Source organism: Candoia aspera, chromosome 13, assembly GCF_035149785.1.
Source record: "Candoia aspera isolate rCanAsp1 chromosome 13, rCanAsp1.hap2, whole genome shotgun sequence".
In the NCBI taxonomy this organism is placed as follows: Eukaryota; Metazoa; Chordata; class Lepidosauria; order Squamata; family Boidae; genus Candoia; species Candoia aspera.
The window spans coordinates 7,435,321-7,459,219 of NC_086165.1; the positions used below are offsets into that span (position 1 = coordinate 7,435,321).

General features: G+C 46.1%; 2 protein-coding genes across 2 annotated transcripts in view; one reads left to right on the top strand and one right to left on the bottom strand.

The window, feature by feature from the left end:
* The window catches only part of ZNF609 (zinc finger protein 609), an 87,698-nt gene extending 82,936 nt beyond the window's left edge, over window positions 1-4,762 (top strand). Inside the window, exons 7-10 of the mRNA XM_063314398.1 lie at window positions 235-410; window positions 731-941; window positions 2,597-2,675; window positions 3,251-4,762. Coding sequence (XP_063170468.1) covers window positions 235-410; window positions 731-941; window positions 2,597-2,670 — 461 coding nt within the window. The 3' untranslated portion in view covers window positions 2,671-2,675; window positions 3,251-4,762. The remainder of the gene's footprint in view (window positions 1-234; window positions 411-730; window positions 942-2,596; window positions 2,676-3,250) is intronic.
* Window positions 4,763-6,220: 1,458 nt separating this feature from the next.
* Window positions 6,221-20,022, bottom strand: OAZ2 (ornithine decarboxylase antizyme 2). The gene is given in 6 exon segments (XM_063314468.1): window positions 6,221-8,875; window positions 9,440-9,525; window positions 11,067-11,242; window positions 12,477-12,557; window positions 12,559-12,634; window positions 19,852-20,022. Coding segments are annotated over 6 exon segments (570 nt in total). The 5' UTR covers window positions 19,872-20,022; the 3' UTR covers window positions 6,221-8,744.
* Window positions 20,023-23,899: the final 3,877 nt, after the last annotated feature.

The window sequence follows — 23,899 nt, forward strand, 5'->3', positions numbered from 1 at the left end:
GGGATAGGTAAAAATAATCCTCATCTCCCAAGCACTCAAAGTTGGTAAGTTGTCTTAGCAGCTGATGGTGATCTTGGAATATAAAGCAAGATGTCTGGATGGAATGACACTTTCCACTACATCTAGTCCTAATCTTCTCCTACTGCCAGGTCTCTGATGCCAGTTGGTTTCTTTGAATGGCTGGCTCTTCTGATAAACCGAGGGTAGAAATGCTGACTGGCATCTCTCCCACAGGCTCTTACCTTCCCTCCAGCTACTCGTTCTCCCCGTACGGCAGCAAATCTTCTGGAAGTGAAGAGAGTGAGAAATCCCGAGCTAGTCCTATTATTGGCTGTAAATCCAGCTCTGAATCCAAGGCCCTGGACATCTTGCAGCAGCACGCCAGCCACTACAAGAGCAAATCCCCAACGGTGAGTGCTGTTCACAGTGCTGCACTAACCGCTTCTCAGCACTGCTGGGCCCTTTGGCTGGACCTGGAGCCTGTGGCTCTTCTCTCTTTGATCCTGTTACATTTTAACCCTGCTGTACCAGGGCTATAAGCTGCTGGGTGTCTCATGATTGGCGCAGGTGATGATGCATTTGTGCTGCCCGATGGCTGGAGTGTCTGCGAAAGGGTGTCTGCAGTCGACAGCTGCAGGGCAACAATCCAAAATCTGGCCAGGACGGCCTGCCATTCCTTGCAGATCCACACTTGGGCTTTAGTGTGTCTGTTTCTCTGGTTACTTTACAGATAAGCGAGAAGGCCTCTCAGGAGCGCAGCGGCTGCGGGGTGGGAGGGAGCAACGCAGGCTGCAGCGGCGTAGGGGGAGCCAGCGGGGCTGAGAGAAGCATTGACCGGCCCCGCTCCTCTCCTTCGCAGCGTCTGATGTCCACGCATCACCATCACCACCACTTGGGCTACTCATTGCTCCCAGCCCAGTATAACCTGCCCTATGCAACAGGTGAGAATGGATGGGGTACCTCTGCAGAGGGATGTTATTTGGGAGAGTGGGTCAGGGTTCCAAATTCAGAGGCAGTATTTATTTTTATTTATTTATTTATTCATTCAATTTATGTAGCCATCCCTCTCACAGTTAAAAACAACCAAATAACCCAACCAATAAACAAAATTCGGGAAAACAGTAGAACACAATAACCCTTAAAAGCAAATAAAAAACCCAATCAAAACCAAAAAGCATAAAAAGGCAAGTGCATGGGGAGGCAGGGTATGTTGCGGGTCCCTTCAGTCAGGGAAGTACATCTAGTGGGACTGAGGAAAAGGGCCGTGTCCGTGGTGGCTCCCTCCCCGTGGAGCATCATTCCCCCAGAGATAAGATTGGCCACCTCCCTGCTCCTTTTCCGGAAGGCCCTGAAGGCATGGTTTTTCCAGCAGGCCTGGGGACCCCAGGGCATTTCAGAGCCAGTCAGGTGGTTGATATGAATGTGTTTGCTGCCGTCATGCGGTCTGTGTTGGGTTTTATCAATTTTAATTCTGTAAGCCACCCAGAGTCACCATGTGTGAGTTGGGCAGCTATATACATTTGTTAAATAAAAAAATAAATTCATCTAGCAGACTATAAACCATAACCAGATCCCCAGGCCCATTGACACATCTGTGTCTTCAGAGCCTTTTGAAGGGCAAGCAGGTCGGGGCCAATCTAACCTCCAGGGGGAGGATGTTCCATAGGACAGACGCTGCAGCAGAAAAAGGGTCTCCTCCAGATGATTAATCTGATGGGACTCGTAATACGCCCTTTCTGCAAGACCTGATGAGACGGGTAGAGGTAGCCAGGGAGTAATGGTCTGCGGGAATATCCTTGGCTGCATCGCATTGCCCTGTCTCCCAAGGTCATTCCCGCATACCATTACAAAGGAGGAAGAGGTGCAGTCAGGGCAATGGACAGATAAGAGACACCTCAGCCCACAGAAGGAATGGGAGTGTGCAAAGCCTCTCAGAAGGGACCCTCCCTAGTTCCCTTGAAAGGAAAGGCAAGGGGGGAGAGGTGCTTTCAGACTTGCAAGGTTCTTTTACAGTAACCATACAATAAAGGTGTTGTTAGTGTTCATGGTATTGGTTTCTTGTCTGGACCATGTCAAAGGGCTGACACGGGGACGGGCAGTCCCTCCAATAACCCAGCCCCGTGCCATGTAGAGCTTTATAGGTTATCACCAGCACCTTGCATTGAACCCGGAAGCAGACTGGCAACCAATGCAACTTGCAGAGCAGAGGTGTAGCATGCGCTGAACAAGAAGCACACATAACTGCCCATGCCGCTGCATTTTGCACCCACTGAAGCTTCTGATGCTCCTCAAGGGTGGCCCCACGTAGATCGCTTTACAGCAATCCCTTTGGGAGGTGACCAGGGCATGAGGGAGCAGGAGTGCAGCCTCCTAATCCAGAAACTGCTGGGAGTTACTATCTGAAATTCTGGCAAAACCCAACAGCCCTTGCACCTTCTGTCAGACTCGCCACCTTGCCCAACTCTTGAAGCTCCTCTCTGGCCACTGTGAAATGCCTCCATGACGAACTTAGCCTTGTACTGTGTTGTGAGGACCGCCTTACCGTCTCTGCCTCCCAAATGCTTACGTTGTATGTCGTGATGTTGCTCCCCTGCAGGTCTTTCGTCTGCAGCCATTGTTGCCAGTCAGCAAGGTTCTGCTCCTTCCCTGTATCCCCCGCCCCGAAGGTGAAAACGGTAAGGACGTCCCAACACATCTGCCTTGGTGGCCGTGGGGAGGAATGAAGGGAGGCGGTTCCAGTAGGCGCTTTTGTTACTGGCTTCAGGCAGAACCACCGTTCGGATTCTAGGAAGAGGCCCAACTATAACGTTCGTTGAAGCTTGTAACCAAACAAGCTGGAGGGGACTGGCAATATGAGGTTGCTTATGGAAGCTGCTTGCTTTCTTGTGGTGAAGACCTAAGTAAAGAGCCCATGTGTGGCACAGGTGATAGCTACCTGCTGTTGCATGAAATGATCTTCATTATATATTGGATGTCTCTACCATCCCTTCTGGCTTCCAGTCGTGACTTGCTTTCCCTCCTGTTAGTTCTGATGAAAATTAGAAGTTGGGTAATGACTGTAAGAGTAGCGTTGCTTGTGGTGTTTTATGCCCCCCACCACAGCACTGCCCACTCCCCGGTTCTGGATCCACCTGCTCCTCCAGTCGGGAAGGGCAAGATCTCCAGTCCCTCCTTCGGAGCCGCTGTTACTCTAGCCCCACCGCGTGGCTGAGACAGAGCTTGCTGACCTTCCTCCTGCTCTTCCCCGTAGGACGTGACTGATAAGGTAACCTGGGCTGTACCAAGACATGTGACTGGCTCACATGAGGAAGCGCTGGAAACTGCATCAGACGTCAGTTGAATGGTGTTGATTGTTCTGCTCGGCGGTCCGGCCACAGCGTGATGCAGACTCTGCCCTCCCCCGTCGAACACACGCTGAGCCCCGCACGAGTGAGTCACGGAGCTGGGACTCGCCGGAGTATTTATTCATCTGACTTGGGGTGGCTGGCTGTTTCCCAGAACTCTTCTGGGAAAGAGGACGGTGATGGTGGGCCAAGCCGTGTGACATCACAGGACCTTTGGAAGAACGATGGGGGGGAGGAGGAGCAGCCTGTTAGTTCTGAGTTCCATTCACAGTTCCCTGGTTCCCGGGTGGCAGCCAAGACAGCTACTCCAGAGTTGGGTGAAGAGAACATCCAGATTGTGGGTTTGGGTTCCCCCCCCCCACTGGTGAGAAGTAGCCACCTGGCACAAGCAGGTAGGTGGACTCTTGCAAAGAGCACTGGAAAGACGAGGCTCCCCTCCCTCATGCTGGCCTGGGAAACTGTGGGGGAAGCAGGGAGGCCACCAGGCCTGCTGCCGGCTGGAGTCAGCTGTGAGCCTCCCTGCTGGGAATGGTTCCTGGATGCCTCTGTAGCACTTTGCCTCCAGGCCTGCCGCTCCCCTGAACGGCCCCCCCGCCAGCCTTTTTTCTAACCCCTCCCCCTGCTGGCAGGACTTGCGTGTCGCAGTGGCAGAAGCCACTTGGTTCCGCAGCGCCAACAGCCTCGCGCTGCCTACCACGCAGCCTGCAGGCAGGCTGGCCCTGCTTCCGTCGGGCCCCGCTGCGGCCCAGCAGCCAGGTTGCGCCTCTGTGCTTGAAGGGTGCCTGTCACTCCCGTCTTCCCCAGCCCTTCACACAAAGGAAGGAGGCCTCGTTTCCACAGCAAGGTTGCATGGGCGGAGTAGCTTGATTTTCAGGCCTTCCCCACGCCTGCAAAACCATCCCTGCTCTGCGAGGAATGAAGCGTGGGCCCCGTGGTTTTGAGTTGAGGGAAGCTTGACCTTGCTGAGGCAACGGGGGCGCCTCCAGCAACAGGCTGCCCACCTGTAAAACCCTGCTGCAGTTGCAGCTTCTGTGGGGGTTAGCGGTCAAGCAGCAGTCCCCTCCTGCAAAACACCCCATGGGCTGGCAACATGGCTAGTTCCTGTGCAGCGCAGAGGCCGTTTCTGTGTTACTGTGGCACCACTGCCCAGCTTTCTCGTTCCCCGTGGCCCCTTGCCAGTGTTCCCCACAGACCCTTCTGACTGGAACTCTGCCTACATTCCTTGCAGACCTGTCAGTTGGAATGGCAAGGGGCAAGGTCATGCCCTGCCTAGCTGACTTGTAAGGAATGAGTGCTGTATGTCTGTCCCAGCAGCGCAAGCTCCCAGCTCTTGTCTTTCTGTTCCTGTCTGTATGTTGTGTGAGGCCACCCTCTGCCTCTTGGACTTTGTACATACTGTAAAAAGGAATTGTTTGAAATTTGTTGGGTTTTTTTCTTTCCCAGCTTGAGGTCTCACATAGCTTCATAAAAGGAGGGGAGCGGCAGCAGGCAGAAGAGACTGCTTATCCCCGGTACAGTCTCATTTGACAGCAGTTCCCACTGTCTTAAAGCACACCGTGATCTTTGGCTCAGGAAGCGAGCTGCAGCATCCTCTCTGCCTTTCCGGCACTTGCCATTCAAGACCTTCTCCAGGGAGAGTTCAGGAGTGGCCTTTAGTGTCCTGTGACCTCTCTCACCCAAACTTGGGTTTGGGGAGCAGAGGTCATCAAAGGGACAACCTTGAAGGCAGCAAGAATTTTTTTTTTTTTTTGAGGTTGCAGCCTTTTCTTACCAGCATATCATCCTGTAAGAACATTCAATTATTAGTGTTCACAATCTGACAGGAAGTACCAGTTCTCTTGGCTTTGTTGATTCATTGCTCAAGTAGGTGCAAAATATGACTGCCAAAATGTGAGCCATGCAACTCCTGTACCTGTGACAAGGGAAAAGAGGCGCAGCATCAGCAAGTAAACCTCAGCGCTTTGTACTTTTGAGTTAAAGGGGAGGGGAGCCTTTACAGAAGCACCACTTTGTAGCAAGCTCTTGTAAATGGGTAAGGAATTGCTTGAGTTCTCTTCCATGCCCAACTTTATGCTCCTAACCTTACTAGGTAAGGGATTTGTATAAGAAATGCCCTACCTCAGCAGCAGGATCCTTGCCCTGTTGGGTGCATGCAAAGCCTTGGCCTTTTGTTTGTATTGGTGTTAGTGTATTGCTGTTGTTGTTTTTAAAAAAAATACAGATAGTCATATTTGTGTAAAAAATTATTTAAATGACATTAGTCTGCCCCCCCCCCTCCAAACTTGTGATAAGGGCTAGAAATGGGCTTTCAGGTTCAGAGCTGCTTCTGCAGTTGTGCAAGATACATAGAGGTCAAGTATTCTGGCCTGAGCAGCTAGATCAATCCAGTAAGCAGGCAGCTCTTCATAGTCTACTGTTCACTAGGCTGTCCCCACCCCCACCCCCGCTTTGCAGAACTTCCTGGGTGAAGAATTGAAACCAAAGATATAGTCTAGAGGAAACCGTAAGCCAATGTAAAGAGCAGGGCTGGAAATGGTGGAAAAATGTTTCACACTACCACCTCAAACGTTTACATCTCACAAAGCAAATGATTCAGTGTTTGGCCCTTTTGTCTGATGCTCTGCAGATAATTATGTGGATAGGACATGTGGATAGGAATGATGGGTGTTAAGCTCTTTGGATAACAACTCAGTTCAGAGGATGTGCCTGACAACCGAATAGTAGGTCACTTCTGTCTTCAACGTCAAGACTTCCATTGTCGCGCAGCTTTTAACGTAAGTCATAAGCAAAGGGCAAAAAAGTAAAGAAACCTCTGCAGGACTAATGAGATAGGTATGTCTTCCCAACCCTCCCAAAAAAAGGCTTTTGGACCAAGGCACTATGGGATATTTTATTGACCCATCTAATACCAACTTCAAGGAAGTCATAACAAGCTGAGAATATTCATGAGCATCAACCCTATTCTGCAAAATGGTATCATTATGGCTAAAATTTAAATTTAGCAAAAGTCCAACTACGTGAGGTTTCTTCTTTCTCCACTCAAAGTAAGATGAATAACAAATGAGGGGAAGAGAATTTGGTAGTACTAGTGAATATTTTTATTCTCTGCCAAGTAGGTACCTGTCTAGATAGGGTAAGCTTACTTGTAATTAAGTATACTTGAGCAAACAGCTTCGCTGGGGAGAGAAGTTGAATTTCCCTTTTCCTCAAAGATTGCATTTTGAACAGTCCTTGGTCAAAGACTCTGAATTTTATTGGACCGTTATTTCCTGGGTTCAATAGAAATTTCCTCACGTGTGGTTTTGTCCCTGTAGATCTTTCTGCTAACTTAAAGATGAATTAGAGTTGGATGAGAGAACCTACTTGCCTAAAAGCACTTCTTATAACACATTGGAGCAAAAGGAAATGGGAACATTATCAACCTTAAATCAAAAAGGCCGCAATTCTTTTATATTGGCTAGAACTCTGAAAACTGATAAGCACAAACATTTCAAAGATTAAGAGGCCAATGCCATTTAGGGCCTAGCTGGCCTACGCTTGTTTCCACAAACAGTAGTCATATTGTTGGCTTTATGTATCAGCCCAAGCAAGCAGACAAGACAAAGCACACCCAATAAAGCAAGCAGAGCTCGTTTCAAACAGTCAGGTTCCATTTCAGATGTCCTAACTTGCAGGGGCAATATATCCAAGAATTGTCTAAATACGGTTCAGGAAGTTTTAGCAGCCCTATCCGTCTACGTTATTAAAAGTGTGGTGAATGTAGAAGCCAGTTTTACCAAGTGGAGGTCTCCCAAATGGCGTCTCACTCTTTGGCAAATGAGTTGCTGGTTTTCTCGTTAACTGGACGGTGCAGATTAAACTGCTTATCAAACAGCCAGGTAACCCCAAATCATAAACTCTGTGAGTTGGATCTTCCACGATTAATAGTGCCAGTTGTCAGCCCGATAAATTTTCAAAGTATGCCTAATATTAAAGCCTGTAGTTGTGAGATCTGACATTTTACGAGTGAAAATTGTGAGATGCAGATAGTTTTTATTTTATCCCTGTGGCATCAGTCCTGTGTTGCTTTTTTCCCCCCACCAAGACCTGCCAAGGGTCTGGAGTTAGATAATCCCCTCCTCCAACCAGGAGATCCTTAATGGTAAGGCTAAAGAAACTGCTCGTTCCTGCCCTGAAATTCAGCGAGACAGTCAAGATACCCACAATCTACAACTGGAAACTAAGCAGGAATTGCAGGTATCTGGCCGAAGAGGAAGCTTATTGTGCCCACTTAGGCTCTATAGGGTTTCCCTTCTGCGATAGCCAGATGGCTCATGTTTTGCACTGATGAGGCAAAAGATTCACATTAATGCCTCAGAAGTGAAAAGTGCTTTGAATAACATCAGTAAATAGACAAGGAAAGTTTTAGAATTGTATATTGTGAATGAAGTTTGAAGGAACTTGGCTGTTCAAGGAAAGGTAAGCATGACAGCTGTCATTTAACATTCAAAGGAGGCATTTGAAGAAAGGATGAGGACATGAGATTTCAATCATGTGAACTACTTTTAGGGAAAGTTTCCAATGCATTTGGAGAATGCATAGATTAAAGACTAAGTTAAGTGTCAAATCAAGTTGCCTGGAATGATTCTGGAATCCATAGACTTCGTAAATAACAGAAGCGTGGACCAGACATTTCCTCCTAAAAGGAAGAGCTCAATTTGACTTGGCCCTTTCCCCATATGATACCATGGTAGGACACCAGATTCTTTTGAGAGGGATGGCGATGCCATTCAGGCTCTCTCAGAAGCAAGACCACCTTCACACATTGGTTTCACTCCCCCCTTTTAAATGAAGCTGCACTAATGCAGAGTTAATAACTAACCTAATAAAAAAGCCAGAAAAAGGACAGAGTTTCTCAGAACCCCGGAGTATTGATGGACCCAGTGGTACCATCATCTGTTTGCCAAAAAATGCTAATGTTCCTCATATTTCCACACTCAAAACGTTCCCCTGCTTAAGAGTCTGAACATATCAATACGCATTTAAAACGAAAGCCAAATAACCAAATTGATAGATAGCCCAACATGTAACAAGTAATTGAGGCTTTTCCCTCTCTTCATCTGTGGGCTCCGTAGCCACCCTGGGGCTGGGCAGGATGTCTCCACTAGGCTTACAGCGAGCCACAGAGCTCCATTTACCTTCCATTTACTCTTGTGCAATTACATGTGCAGACTTTATATTATTCACTAGGTAACACATTTCAATGGAAAAGTCAACTCAGAAGATATACAGGTCACTCTAACAATAAGAAATGCAGTTTCAGTCCAGAAGAATTTTGTTTTCCCTTTCCTCAGAAGAGGCGTTTTAGCCCCCTCTCGTCTTTGAAGCATGTCCAGGCCCCACTGAAACGCTGCACTAGGTCTAATCGTCATCTGAAGAGACCTGATCCAGGGGGTATACCATGAACAACACATCTGGCCGTGATGGGACACAAGGATGACCAGGCCTCACTATTTCAAAACCCAAAAAACTGAATGTCTTCAGTAACGGAGCTGTAAAGAAGAAAATTTACAACATCAGATCAATTCATAGATTTGTTTACATCTAAAGCAAATGCCCCAAATCTCTCTCTACGTATGGCACAACTCAACCGTTCCATTCTGTTAAGACTTCTGAAACCAGCGCTATCCTTTCTCTTCATACAACTTCTCTGCAGCCCTTCCTAATTTTCCATCCTGCGTTACAAGATGATTGAGTCGTTGCTGGCCCTAGTGTCTGCTGTCCCATCAAACAATTGATCAAGGTCATATTATGAACAAAGGCAAGTTTGCTCTGCTGGTGACACGGGCTGCAAATAGTCCAAACCAGGCATAGCAGGTCAGGAGAGCTGCACGCTGCCTAACCCTTGCTGCCGTTCAGCGGACACCCCCATCTGGCAGCCCTACTTTAGATCACAGAAGTTCAGGGAGACAGAAAATGATGCTTGCCGTAGATATTCAAATCATACTCAACTGGAAGAAGAAAAGCCAGCTCACGCGATGCTCTAAGCGAGACCCGCTTTGGCCACTGAGCGGTTTGTTTGCAGAAGGGGAGAACGAGGGGCTGGAAGCACTCACCTCTGTCTTCTCTGCTTTTTCGAAAGCAGATGAAGACATAACTTGCTTTCATTTTCTCTTCAGCAAATTCTAACAGCGCTAATAATCTGACAGGATGAAAGAAAACAGCAGGTTACACTCAGCACATCCCCTCAGTAATTCGCTGCATTCGTGTTCCTCTCAGATGGCCTGTACGCGCAATCATTCCCCTGGTTTTGGCACAGATAATCAGACAAGAGGGAGGCCTGCCAAGGAAAACAGGTATGCGGGGAGGGAAAGGAAAGGCGGTCGAGATACTAACCAAGCATGGTTGCTGAGTGGGTATTTGCACAGCAGGAGACAACACAAAAAGCACAGCTGTGTAAAACAGAGATCTGAAGAGGAAATGGGGACATTCAAGTGCTGAGGTTCAGATTTAAATTTGGAAATGTTGATCGGCTGACAATGTTACCACAAAAGTCCTCCTACGTAATGTGTATCTCAGTGAGAGGCAAGGTGAAGTTCTGCAGCTGCTTTGGACCACTTTCTACAAGCTACATCCAGCTCAGGCAGTGGGCTACGAGGTTTCATCGTCCATAACCTTGGAGGATACAAAGGTGCCTCTTGCCCACATAAACTACATGATTTTGCAGCTAGCACTGAACAAATATTAGGCTACAGCAACCCTCTACTGCGAACGATAGGAGATGGTGTCACATTACAGAGAGTTTTCAAGTTATCTATTTAATAGACCTGTAAAAACTACCTGACAGAGGACAGACTGCTCTTCTGCTTGGCCAAGGGTATCTTGCTACTGATGAAGTAAGTAGCAGATAAACAAGGTTTTAATCAGAGGCAGAAGGCGGCAGCAGAGTTTAACGTAGAAGGGATTTTGTTAACATCCATTTTAATTATAACTTCCAAGCTGCTTATTTTAGCTAGCTATAATTAATCAGTTATGCAATTGTACTTAAACCACGCTGACAGGGGAAGTGCAGTCATCAGAGAATTATGGTAAAAGGAAAGAATAAGCTAGCTGAAGCATCTTTATAAATGAAACACTCAGGGCAGTTTAGTCCAAAGGTAAAATATACAGCATGAGCTTATTTGACAGCAAATCGGTAGGTATTGGCAGCACAATGGCTTCCCCTGTGTTCAAAATACTAGGAGCCGGCCGGAGGGAGAGAAATCTCTTCACCACTGGTAGGAGAAGCCAGGAGTAGACAATCTTTCCCTATTGATGTTCATTGGGGCATAATCTGTGGGAGTCACACACTCTGTCCCTCTCCTCCTGCTGTCCCCGCTTCTTTCTGCCCCTCCCTGCCAAGCAGACTGCCAGAAAAAGACTATGCCAAGGGTCCACATGGGTCACTTGCAGAACCCTTCTGAAATAAAGTTTGCAGGCTGCAAATTGATACAATAATAAATTAATATTTTAGTTTTCCAGCAAATGGAAGTTAACACCATTTGCGATTTGGAAAGTCTGTTGGACATTCTAAAGTGAGACAAGTACACTTAAGTTTTGAGATGCCCTGTATAACTTTTTCACAGCCACCATTCTTCTCACCTGTATATATTAAAAGGCTAACCAATACAATGATAGTAATTGACCCAGCAGGCTTATCCAACAGAAACGGGGGGGGGGGGGCAACTGTTGCTCATGTCTTACCCTTCTTTGCTCCCGTCAGCTAATAAGCCATCAGGGATTTCCACAAAAAGACTCTGATTGGATAGCACTGCATCCCAGGAGGAGATCTTTACTTCCGTAACTTTGTACTGGAAGTGGACAATATGTGGTTTCCCATCATGCACTGGAAGATCTTGGTTAACAGTGAGCTTCTCATCCTTTTTAAGAAAGAAAGAAAAAAAAAAACATTTTTCAAGTATTAGAACCATAGGAGCAGCAAATAAAGAGCAGTCAGTTCCCTGATTCCTCATTGCTATGGGAACTGACACCAACCAGTGCTTTTGCTTTTTAAGGAACAATCATAATCCTTCAACTCAGACTGTACTCAATTACCAACTGAGTATGTTTAATAAACGAACGTCTTACCTCCTGAGCAATCTCCAGTGCGTACCCCAATTCATTCAAACACACTATCAGTTTCTAACAGAATTCACACATCTTAAAAAAATCTGTTGCACCAACAAGTAACAGAAATGGTCCTGGACAAACCAGGCTTGGCGTTCAGAGAATTGCACAGATACTGTATTCTCTTTCTTTCTCTTTACGAGCACAGTCACTCGATAGCTGCTTCACCTTACACTTCATGCAAGACAGGAACTAGAAACCAACTGTAAAACAGCTTTAGAAACAGAAAAAAACTCGGCCTTTGTGTATTTCTGTTCTTACCAAGCAACCCAGAATGCTATCCGACTCGGCCTCATAGCAATGTTCTTTCTAATAGGGTATCTAAATCTTGTGAATACAGTATCTCATTAATGCTTCAGGAACAGAAGAGACCTTCCTCCTCCTCTCTAACACAGGAGGAAACACCTCAAAGACAATACCTGTAAAGGTATCCCTAGGGAGGTCTACGCTGTCCAGCCATTTCATCGTTGGAAGGTTATCCACCTGTCTCATTACTTCTGCTTCCCAGCTATAAGATATTCAGGAACTTAACCTATGATTCAGTATTAGCTTTGTAAGTGTTATGGAAACGGAACTCAAGGGAGAAGAGCAGTTGGATGATTACGGAAGATCACCCCAGAGGGAAAACTGGAACTCATAGTTGTTTTCTTCATTACATGAACTTGGAATCTATACCAACTGACCTGATGCAGAGCATCCTTGTGTTCTATTTTCTCACGTGCTGGATTATTTAAAAAAAAATGAAGCAAAGCAATTAACACTAAGAGGTGCTAGAAAAAGTACCAGAAGTCACTTGTTTAAAAAGATCACCAAGGCAACCAGACCAAAAATAATGAGCTTCCAGAAGTAGCATGCTTGATTTATACAGTGCTATGAACTGGGGGCACAGAAATGGAAAAACATTCACAGTGTTCTTGGAGGCCCTTCTCGTGAAGCGAAAGCCTGCGGTCTCATAGCAAAGCCCAGAAGCTGTGGAATTAGGCTCACCTTATATATCAAAGCTGAGAGAGAAGGATCCCTGCCAACCCCTCGCCCACCGGGGATCTTCGACAGTGGGTGAGGGGCATCAGGAGCACCACAGAGGCCCTGGAACGATGTGCCTGCAGCACGGTACTTGGGGGCAGTTACTCAAAGGTAAGATACTCCTGGAACAGAAAGAACACAAGGTGAGAACCACAAGCCCCAGCAGTATTCAAATGCAGCTCAAGAGGGCAACATATTTGAGGTTAGCCACTATCAAACAAAGGAGAACCCCATAGGAGACAGTGTGTACAATCAATTTTTGCTACTGGCAAAAGGCCCAGATGACCAGAAGTACACAATCAGACCAGTACACATTTTTCAGCAAATGATGGAGCAACGAAGAAGGGTTTGGTTTCATATTTTTCAGAAGAAGCAAGCTAAGGCTGCTGCGTTCAACCTTGCGATACATTATTTTACTATTTATGCAATGCTGCCACCCACATATATGCTGTGAACGAGCAATGTTCATGCTGCACGTCCTATGCTGCATTCATCTCATGCTTTGGATTATCATATTTTGTTTAATTATAGCCTTGTACCGGTTTAAGGTGAAATCTCAGTCTGGCAGTGGATACGATACCTATTAGTGTCCTTCCCATACCACACCCTGTCTCAGCCTATTTAGACTCCATCTAATACCTACACAGGTGTAGCTGGCTACAACAGCTCCTTGTACTGGTGCACAGACACACACTAGAGACCAAGAGACTGAGTCTGCCTGGCTGGGTGACTTTAGGTCAGTCTCTCTCTCAGCCCAACTCACCTCACAGGTGGTGGCTGTGGGGAAAATAGGGGGAGAAAGGAACATTAGGTAAGTTCCCTGCCTTGAGTTATTTATTAAAAAAAGGCAGGATAAAAAAAAATCCCCATTTTCCCAATAGGCCACAAGACTAGCTGAAATAAAACAGTATACAACATTGCTTGCTTCATAGCTGAGTTTCATGTGAAGAACATCATCACTTTCACTCAGAGCCAGGAATGTCTAAAGACATTTTAAGACACCTGCAAATGCATGCTATAATTTCTAAACTTTGTACACAAAACAAGCAGAATCTCGTATGAAAGTGGTATCATTTTATGGCCATTTTCTCTCTGACAGCCTCCCAAACCAGTTCACACGTCTATGTTGAAGCACGTTGCACACACTTCACTGCCTAAACACGTTGCAACTAGAAAAGACCGTCCTCTTGCAAGTGGGCTAGTACTAAATTTCTAAGCTGAAGCCCGAGGCTGGCCGATTCCTGTACAGTGGCCTCAACTGCCTTTAATGGGACACAATTAAATCTACAGTAACACCCAACTGAGTGCTAACTTGAAAGTCAAGCATCTCGTTCCCAACAAAAAGCCATTTTTTTTACCCCAAGTTCATTCTGCCTATTTAGTGATGCAAAGCAGCTGCAACGGAGGGTGCTAGCAAGGGAGTTTGTATACATTGACTTGGCCTGTCTTCATCATCCATATTCACTGCAATAATTAACTGAAAAACAGCTCTTCTTTTATGCTGGTGTCTGGTGGAGACTGGTAAAGTAAAATGCTTGACTGTGTTTCTTCTCCCCTCCCCTCCTCTCCCTGCTTTAGCCTCCAATACAGCTGGCAGATGTGCTTGTTTGCTCCACTCAACAATACAGCATTATTGCTGCTGGAGGAAGCTTGAATAATCAAGTGTAGCTATGAAAATCAAGATCCCCACCATCACCAGTAGGAAGTAGTTCATTCTTCCAGAAAATGGCCCTAAAGGCTTTGAAGGATGGACCTGACACATCTCTAAAGATCAGGTTGATCTCTAAAGATGCCCAGGAAAAAATAGTTCTGTACTAAGGAAAGCTGAACTTTTCTGTATTGTATCCCAGGATGGCATGCTTCTCCCAGTTAAGGGCAGGCACTTTTATTTTAACACACTCCTTCCTTTAAAAAAATCCAGAATCTTAAGATCAACAAGCCAGAACTTGTATAAAGCACATTGGCTTGTTTCATACAAAAGATCACATTCCCTCTAAACAAAAAACATCTAAAATCCTTAATTTCTCCATGTTTTCTTATGAGTGATATAAATGTAAGATGGCTTTTTTTTTTTTTACTGTTAGGTGGCTGGAAGTCAGAATTACCTTCTGCAAGCCACAGGATATCTACTGGCAGATTCTAATCTATCATCCACTCTGTTCTACTCTAAAGCAAATAAGTGCCACAACCTTGGGGAAGACTCCCTTCGGAAATATGTTAGAAACTAGACAAATTTCAGTTCTCAGGATGCTGAATTCTTTGCTTTTTGCTCAGTACAAATTTTTGTGCTTTTACCATGTGATTCATAATGGCTCAGTAAAGAGACAAAACACTATGAATGTCATAAACCTGCACATAAGCAATAGCTTACCTGCATTTTACTTGTATAGCTCCATACAGAATATGTATCTCTTAGAATTTATATTCACAATACACAAGAATCAGAAAAAGGTTATATAGGCATGTATGGCTGATCCATTTAGTACACTTTTTCTGGCCAAGAAAACATTTTATGTCCAACTAAGAGCGCTGCAAAACTTGTTTGGCACAGACCAGACAAAGGGGAATGTTACATTTGACTTTATTTCCCCATCTCTGAAAAAGGTAATTATTGTTTGCACCTAATCTAAATCTACATAGTACTTAGTGCCATTAATCCAGCCATTTTTGTCTACTTCGGGTATTTTTCAATCCTTTCTCTCAATGTACTAGAATTGAAAAAAAATATGAATATTTATTTATGGCTTAAAATTTTTAAACACTCCCAATAGCTAAGATAAAGAATAATTTTGATACTTGAATATCAGATAAAACAGCTTAATCCCATAAGGTAATTAAATTGTCATCTGATAATACTGTTTATGAGTCATCAAGTCAGTGATAACTCTTAGCAAGCACATAGATAGATCTTCTCCAGGATGATCTGTCCCCAATCTGCACCCATCACCAGTGTAATCAAGAGTTAGCACATCTGATACAGAAGCTAATTTTTAAAAAAGTAGCTTCACTAAAGGTCTATGTCATGAAATAAGGGAGTGCAGTTCTAAGGTTCCTGCAAGCAAGCAAAGCTTAAATAATTGAATCAGAGGGGCTTAATGATCTGAAATATTGCCCCAAAGTTTGCAAGGTTTTCTCATTATGCCACAAGCACCATTGGTGAATATATGAAAGTGAACTAATTTTAAGGTGTTTTTTTAAATATTACAGTTAAGCTCTTCAATTCCATAATAATACCCGTAATATGCTATTAGGATAGGGCAGTGTTTCTCAACCTTGGCAACTTTAAGATGTGTGTACTTCAACTCCAAGAATTCCCCAGCCAGCATGAATTCTGAATTCTGGGAATTGAGGCCCACGCATCTTAAAGTTGCCAAGGTTGAGAAACACTGGGATAGAATATGGGTATGTTTCAGTCTGCTAAGAAAGAAAAGACAAGGTAACAGATCTTGCAAAGATTTCAGAAACATAAGCCAAGGTTCAACAGAGTAAATATTTTACTGTAGGACTTCATTATAGGATAGCCAGCAAAATGGGAGAGTTAAACCCATGTGCTATTGTGAGCATTACAAAAATTCTCCCTTTCTGCCATTTATTTGCTCAGGGATTGCAAAAGCAATGTTAGTAATTGGTGCAAACTTTACTCAGGAAAAAGTTGAGAGAATTAAGCCCACTAGCCAGCCTTGCGGTCTTCTCAAAGATCAGAGGGGTGACATTAATTATGCAATCAGGATATAAGGGATCCATAATTCTGAAAATGTGTCATAGGTTTTGCAGCCCAGTGTATGAAGCAAGGATGGTTTGCAAGGTTTAGAGGAGTCTAGCAAAAGATGTTGGTATCAATGTGAATTTAGTTTCCTTACTACTGCTTCCTCTTTCTGTGCTTTGTATAATGTTGTTTATTTTAAAAAGGAATAACACTGTATTTATGCATAATGAAGAGCAGGATTCCACATCCTGTTGCCTTCTAAATGTATTGTGAGTATATTCCCAACTAGCAGGGTTGGGTGTCATGGTTAAGGCATCAGGCTAGAAACCCAGAGATCATGGGTTCTAGTCACACCTTAAGCACAAAGTCAGCTGGGTGACCTTGGGCCAGTCACTCCCTCTCAGCCCCAGGAAGAAGGCAATGGCAAACCACTTCTGAAAAACCTTGTCAAGAAAACTGCAGGGACTAGTCCAGGCAGTCACCAGGAGTCAACACTGACTCAGAGGCACAAAAAAAAAAAAAAAAAAAACCCACCTGAGCAGGGGAATGACTTTGTTGGCTGGGAATTCTGGAAGCTATAGTCCTAATACATCCAGAAGGTACCAGATTGGGAAAAGCAGGTGTGAAGATTCTGAATTATCACCACACTAACCAACTTAATGCATCATACTGACTGGTATATATTTCCCTGTTTTGAACTGAGAACAAAGGTGCAGTCTTTTGAATGTCAAGTGCATGAATTACATACATTTCCTTGCAGACACATGCCCAGCCTGGAAAACAGACCTGATATATACAGTGAATTGCATGTAACCCACTGGATAGAGTTGACATTAAATTCCAGCTTTCTCTAGAGCTTCAACTCCTAAAGCCCTGTATTTTCAAGCAAAGGAAAACAACAGAAAAGCAGGTGTTTTGTAGGTAGGGCTAAAAGAGATCTGGTTATCAAACAGCCTCTCCAAAGAAAAAAAGGAGCTGTGTTACAACGAAAAATACATTTTGTAATATGAACTCTTGCTATGCTGAACCTGATGTTTTTTCAGCCAACCTAATAGTATAAAAATATCTAAAATTAGTTGGATCTTACGCTTTGAAGGGAGCGACACTTGCAAGGAAGTTTATGTGGAGTTTATAAACAGTACAGGTTAAAAGGATCGTTCCCACCCCTATGGCTGACCTGATTGCTAGGCCTCTGGAGAGATGGAATTACTTCACCGTTTACATAACATGAAAGGTCTTAAGTGGATTTAAAAAAAAACCCTCCCTGATGAGAGCTTTATGAGTAGGCAGCACCCAGATTTAACCATTAACCACAGCCTCATATTCTGACCTGCATTACATTTCTAACAAATTTAGGACCAGATACACGAGGGCTTTAGTGTTTCCTTTTTAAAGTTCACCAATTACTCATGGCTTCAATAAAATGAAGAAATCCTTCCTTGCAGTAACTGTAAATAAACAGCCTTCCTGTTTTGCAAACCATTTCAAACACACAGTGTTTGCCAGTTAAAGTGAAAGTCTAACTTGCAAGCAGTTATGGTTAAGATAAGCGTTCTGCTGTCCAGTTCCAAAACAGAAATTAACATTTTGTTTTGAAAGAAAAGGATCTGCATTTCTGAAAAGCTGTTGCTGAAAGCATTTGTCTGATCTTTAAATGCAATTCTGAGCTTGAAGAAGCTCCTTTCATAAACTAGCTGTTAAAATAGCTTTTATCCCTTCAAATTCTTCAACTACTGCAAACAGAATTCCGTCAGCATTCAATATTAGGAAAGAAATTGTACTTTCAGCTATTATACAGACACAACTTTCCTTCCACCCCCAAAATTGTCTTCAAATAAACACTTCTAGGAAATCTACACGATGCAAGGAAAATATGTACAACACATTCCAAAAATAATTATAGGCTTCTGTCCAATGCAAACTACTATATAATAAAATCCCACGAAGTATGAATTATCATATTGGAGGACGGCTAATCACCATAACTTGAAATTGCTATGCTTCCTGGAATCCCGTTCCAACCACCACCTCATCTTTGCTAACCTCAATTCTTTCAACTGCAAATGTAGGAGTGTACAGGAAACAAACCAGACAATAGCTGTATTTTATCTATTTCTCAATCCAGGTGACAGCTCCCTTCCATTTGTCCCCAATATAATGGTGACTTGCAGGTGACTTCCATCAGAAGTTTAGACCATGGTATGGAACACCATCAGTCAACCCACTTCTGGGAACACTAGTAACTGCATGTACAATCATGGTTCTAATTATGACCACTTTATCATAGGAAAAAGGCAGGTCAGGGGAAGAGCTATTCTCCAGAAACCAGAAAATATAGCCAACTTGAAAACACAGCCCCCACCTTTTATCTTCCTAGCACAAAAGGCAGAGCATGCTTTAAAAAAAACCAACCTCCTGTACACTGGCTATGATCAATGCCAATATAATGATCCCAGCATTGGGGAATAATTCGTTTTGCATTATCTATCATGCCCTGGGAAAGACCCAGTCTCTATCAAGCTCAGTGACTCCAGGGCCACTGCTCTTGGGAACAACCCCAGGGGCGCCTGGCAAGAACACACTCGAGCATCACATAGGTCCTTTAACTTCTCTGCAGACGGAAAGCAAGTTGACAAGAACCAACTCCTAGATCCCAGGCTGAATCACAACAGACTTCCCAATTGTTGAACCATAAAAACAAGGCCCTGGGACCTCTTCTAATGCAGAAAACAAGTTCTTGCCCTGAGCCAGGCCCTTAGGCATCTTCCTCGCTCACCCAAGTCCAATTCCACCTACCCTCCTCGGGACCCCCTGTCCAGTCCAGTCCTGGGATCCTCAGGCCAGGGCTCTCTGCCCCCTTCTGCAACCCAAGCCCGCCCCGGTGTCTCGACCTTCACCGAACGGGTCCCAGGGTGCCCGGAACGGCGGCCCCCTTCGCTCCCTCCTTTCTCCAGGTGTCTTTCTTTGTTAGCAAAGCCCTGGACTTCCATCCACCCACCCGCCTCCCAGGGGAGCACCTGATGCTTCCGGGAAACCGAACAGACCTGAGGTCGATCCTCGTCTCCGAACGAGTCGCAGAAGCCCCCCGCCGGCTGGAGGAGCCCAGGGCGGTCTCGCCCCCGACGCAGCCTGGTTTTGAGACACCGTGGACGGCCGCCCCGGGCACGTAGATGTGCGTGCGTGCATGGGTGCGTGCACGCGCGCTCCTGGCTGGCAAAAAAAGGGGTGGGGGGCAGCCCCTTTCCGAGGCTCCGGCGCCGAAGAGGTGGAGGGGAGCCCCCCCGGGCGGTGTGGACGTGCAGAGGAGCAGCAGCAGCGCCGCCCCGCCCCCTCCGGCCTGCTGCTGCTGCTGCTGTTTTTGTTTCCTCTCCCCGCCCCCCCGTTTTATCTTTCTTGCTTCGGGCAAAAAGCCCCCCCGATGGGGCCACAATCCCGCGGGACGGGCAGGGACCTACCTCGCCCCCAACCCAGCAGCGACCCCCTTTGCCCCCCCGCTTGTGAGCCTCCGCTTCGCTGCCCCGTCCCTCCGCTCCTGCTCCCCGGTTCCCAGCGTTGGGGCCCTGCCTGCGGCGCCCCCCCGCGCTCGGGGGAGAGGTAGGCCTCGGCCTTCGCCCCCCCCCCCCCCCCATGTACCTGTCCTGGGTGTTTATCATCCTCGGGGGTCGGGAGGAGGCGCTCGCGCTCGGCCCTCACAGCAGCTCCTCCCTGGCGAGCGAGCGCCGAGCTCCGACCGACTGGGCTGGCGAACGAACCGAGAGCGCGAGCCGCCGCCGCCGCCTGTGATGCCGCCGCCGCCGCCCGCCCCGTTACTCATCTGCATAACCGCGCCCCCTCCCGCCGCCAGGCTGCCTGGGAAACAGGCCGCTCGAAACAAAGACGGGGGGGGAGCAGCGGAGGCGGTAGCTCCGCCTCGCGGGCGTATTGCGCAGGCGCCGCCCGGAGCGCTGGCGTGAGGCAGCACGTGTGGAGGTAACTTACGCGCACGCGCGCGTCTTACATGTGTATGTCGTGTGTGTCTTTTGTTTCTGTGTCTTATGTGTGCATGTCGTGCGAGTGTGTATCTGTCTTATATATGTGTGTATTATTTATCAAATTATATACATGTGAGAAGAATAAAGCAGCAGTAAACAACCTTCCTCTGGGCTGGGTGCCCCGCTGTGCTGATTATGGTTTTCTCACATCATAAGCACGATTAAGGATAATGTTCCTCATAGAGTTACTTAATGTATTTTACGCCAGTTTCCCTACGATGGCGTCTCACCGATTATACTTGCCGTTGTTGGTTTTTGTTGTGGCTGTTACTATTGTGTTCGCGTGAGAGCTGTCTAGCTCAGTTCTCCACTTCCCGTAAAGCCACCCACCCTGACCTGGGGATCTCCGTCTTCGATGATCTGGCCGCCTGCTCCAGAAATTTGGGAGCTGAGCCTCCTCAGCCCAGCAGTGTATATCCCAGGGGCTTAGGAGGATGGCAGGTGCTTCCCAAAATAAACTGAGGCCAAGGAAGAAGCCAGTTCTGAAATAGCCAGGAGTGTCTATTGAGGATACGATGCAGTTAAGTTCTGTTTTGTTCCAGTTGACTTCCAGGGACTTTACTCTCCCTAAACCTCAGCCTGGCATCTCTCCTTCCAACTTACTCTCTTCCCTTACTGGACTTCTCAGGTTCTTTCCTCCCTGCTTTCTCAAACACCTCTGCCTTGTTCCCAGTCACTTTTCTATTTACAGGCAGTCCTATTTAGTGACTACAATTGGGACTGGCCACTTGGTTGTTAAGCGAAGTGGTCACTAAATGAAACCATGACTATGTTTATGTTCTTACTTTAGCTTTCCTTTACAGACCTGCAAAGGTTGTAAATGCATGGATTAGTCATAAAGTTATTTTTTCTTCACCTTTGTAACTGTGAATGGCCAAACAAGACAGTCACTTAAACGTGGACTGTGTTTATTAAGAATATCATTTGTTGATTTTTGTTGCCTTTTTCCAGCCTTAGAACCAGAGGTGTCTATAGAGCAGTGTTTACCTTGGCAACTTTCAGATGTGTGGACTTCAACTCCCAGAATTCCCTAGCCAGCTGGCTGGGAAATTCTGGGTTTTGAGGTCCACACATCTGAAAGTCATGAAGGTTGAGAAACACTGTTATAGGGTAACAGTCAAAATGGCAGCCACAATGGTAGATCGAAGCTCTGCCTGTTTTTTGTGTGCATTGCACAAAAGGGTTCCCCAGGTGAAAAGGGAAATCAGTGCCATGTGTAACCTTGAGGATTCAGGTTGCTTGTCTTGAACTAAATTCATTAAATGGTTTATTTAATCATAGTTAAGCCAAAATGTCTGAGTTCATACATTATACTGAGTCATAAACTATGATGATTTACAGTTCACAATGGCCAATAAATGGCAGCAAAGTTGGTGGTTCTTTCCTGACACCTTGGGATCATCATGATTTTCACAGCCCAGATCTGGTGGGCCAAGTTGTTGTTGTTGTTAGATTAGATCAGGGTTTCTCAACCTCCTCAACTTTAAGATGTGTGGACTTCAACTCCCAGAATCCCCTAACCAGCCATGCTGGCTGGGGAATTCTGTGAGTTGAAGTCCACCAGTCTTAAAATTGCCAAGATTGAGAAACACTGGATTAGATGGTTATTCTGCCTTTTTTAAATATAAAACTCAAGGTGGCAAACATCCTAATATCCCTGCCTCCTCTTTTCCCCACAACAACAACCCTGCGAGGTGGGTTGGGCTGAGAGACAGTGATGGCCCAACATCACCTAGCTGGCTTTCATGCCCAAGGCGGGACTAGAACTCACAGTCTCCTGGTTTCTAGGCCAGCCCCTTCACCACTGCACCAAACCAACCATATTTCATCTTAGTACAGTGTGTGACTGCATTCACACGTATGACACCATGGTTTGTTCAGCTGTGATTTATGTGTGAACCCAGCCCATATTCCAAGTACCGTTGATTAGTATGGCAATGTTACTTTGCTGTGACTTTCCTTCAATTGAACATGGCTTGTTTTGGGGGAAGCCAAAGTCATTTGTCACCCAAGTTCAAAAGAAGCCAATGGCTGTCATTCCAACCCCCCTTCCCCCCAAAAAAAATTCTGATTCAACATCCCATATTTGAGGAAGAATTCTATTTATATGGCTCAGGAAAAATAAAATTGGCCTTTCTCACAGGGGCTGCTCTGCCGGTTAATTGTTGCTGGAGGAAGCTGGAATGTGCTTTATTTTATTTTTAGGATTCACGTGGGAAAAGGGGGCGGGTATTGCTTTGGTTCCAGTCCTAAGGAATATTATCATGCCAGAAAATGTATTATTGATTCCAGTTGCTCTCATGCTTTGCAGGGGAGTTGTTTGAGAGATGAATAGCAACCAGAGAAAGAGGAAGCATGGTACAGATGGAATCAGTCAAAGGAATACTTCACTCTGAGGTGCCGCATCATTTCAGACTGAAGGAACAGTTGAATTCACAGCAGTCCTTCCCCCCCAGAAAAGCTTCCAGCCCCCCACTTTGCTTGAACCAGCTGCTGGATGGGAATGCTGGCAGAAGAGTCCTCGGTGTTCCTGGGTGAGATAAAATTAATCTCTACTCATGATTTCAGAAGAGGCTTTCCTGCGCAGGCAGCTAGAGAAACCATTGTGAACTGATCTTTCCTTTGGGCTTATGCAGAATCCGAGGTTAGAATTTGGTTAGCTAGTCTGGGGCTTCGTATGTTTGGTGAATTAAAGTACTCTCGTAAACCCTGGTTCATTTGAATCTGTTGTGAGAAACGCCGTCATAAAAAGACCAGATGTTATGCTGAGGCCATATAGGTATGGCCAAGTCTCTGGCTGGGTTCACACGTTGCGCTCAGCCACACTGTGGCTTGTGTAGTTTTCATTTTAACAGAATGCAACTGTTGTGGCCTGTGTTTTATATTCACTAGGCCAATTGTGCATTATTCAATAAATCATGGTTAATGCACTTCGTCGTAACAAACCATGGGTTAGGGAAATGCACAACCCCGCTCTTTGTTTCCTGGCGCCATTCGAGCAGAGGCAGCTGCTGGATGTCCATGGCTCTCTTCCTCCACTGAGAAATCTGGGCTTGTGCAGCTTGTGTTGATGGCAAGAAGTCAGCTGAAGGTGGCCATAAAGACCCGGGAGTGGGCCTGGATCTCACCCAGCGTTCTCCTCTGCCTTGTCCGGACTCTTCCCAGAGCGGAAGAGATGCTAGTGAGGAAGTGAACTCTCGGAGACTCTTCAGCTGCAGCAGGGTAAGGCCAGAGACTGTCCAGTTGCCTTTCGGAAGACATGCTGGGCATGAAAGAGAAGCTGTCTTGAGGATGTTGTTATAGCGCAACTGCCCTCGCCTGTCATGATTTCCAAACAACTCTTCCAGTGGACTCCTGGCCTCCCTCCAAGAGCAGCAGAAACAGGAAGGACAGGAGGCCGTGGGAACCGGTCTTTGGCGACAGCTCCCTGCCGGCGCTCAAGCCAGCTGCTTCCCCTCCCCGGCTGTGTTCGGCGCGGAAGTCAGGGACAATGTGCCAGGCCCCAGCCAAATGCCAGCAGCCCAAACACGCACAAATAATGTGTGCGCCTGCACCTGAAGCATCACGCGCAAACACCCGGCTGCCTTTTTCTACCCAGCTGCTTCCAGGCAATGCCCTGGCCTCTGGTGGGACAGCCCCAGTGAGGTTTC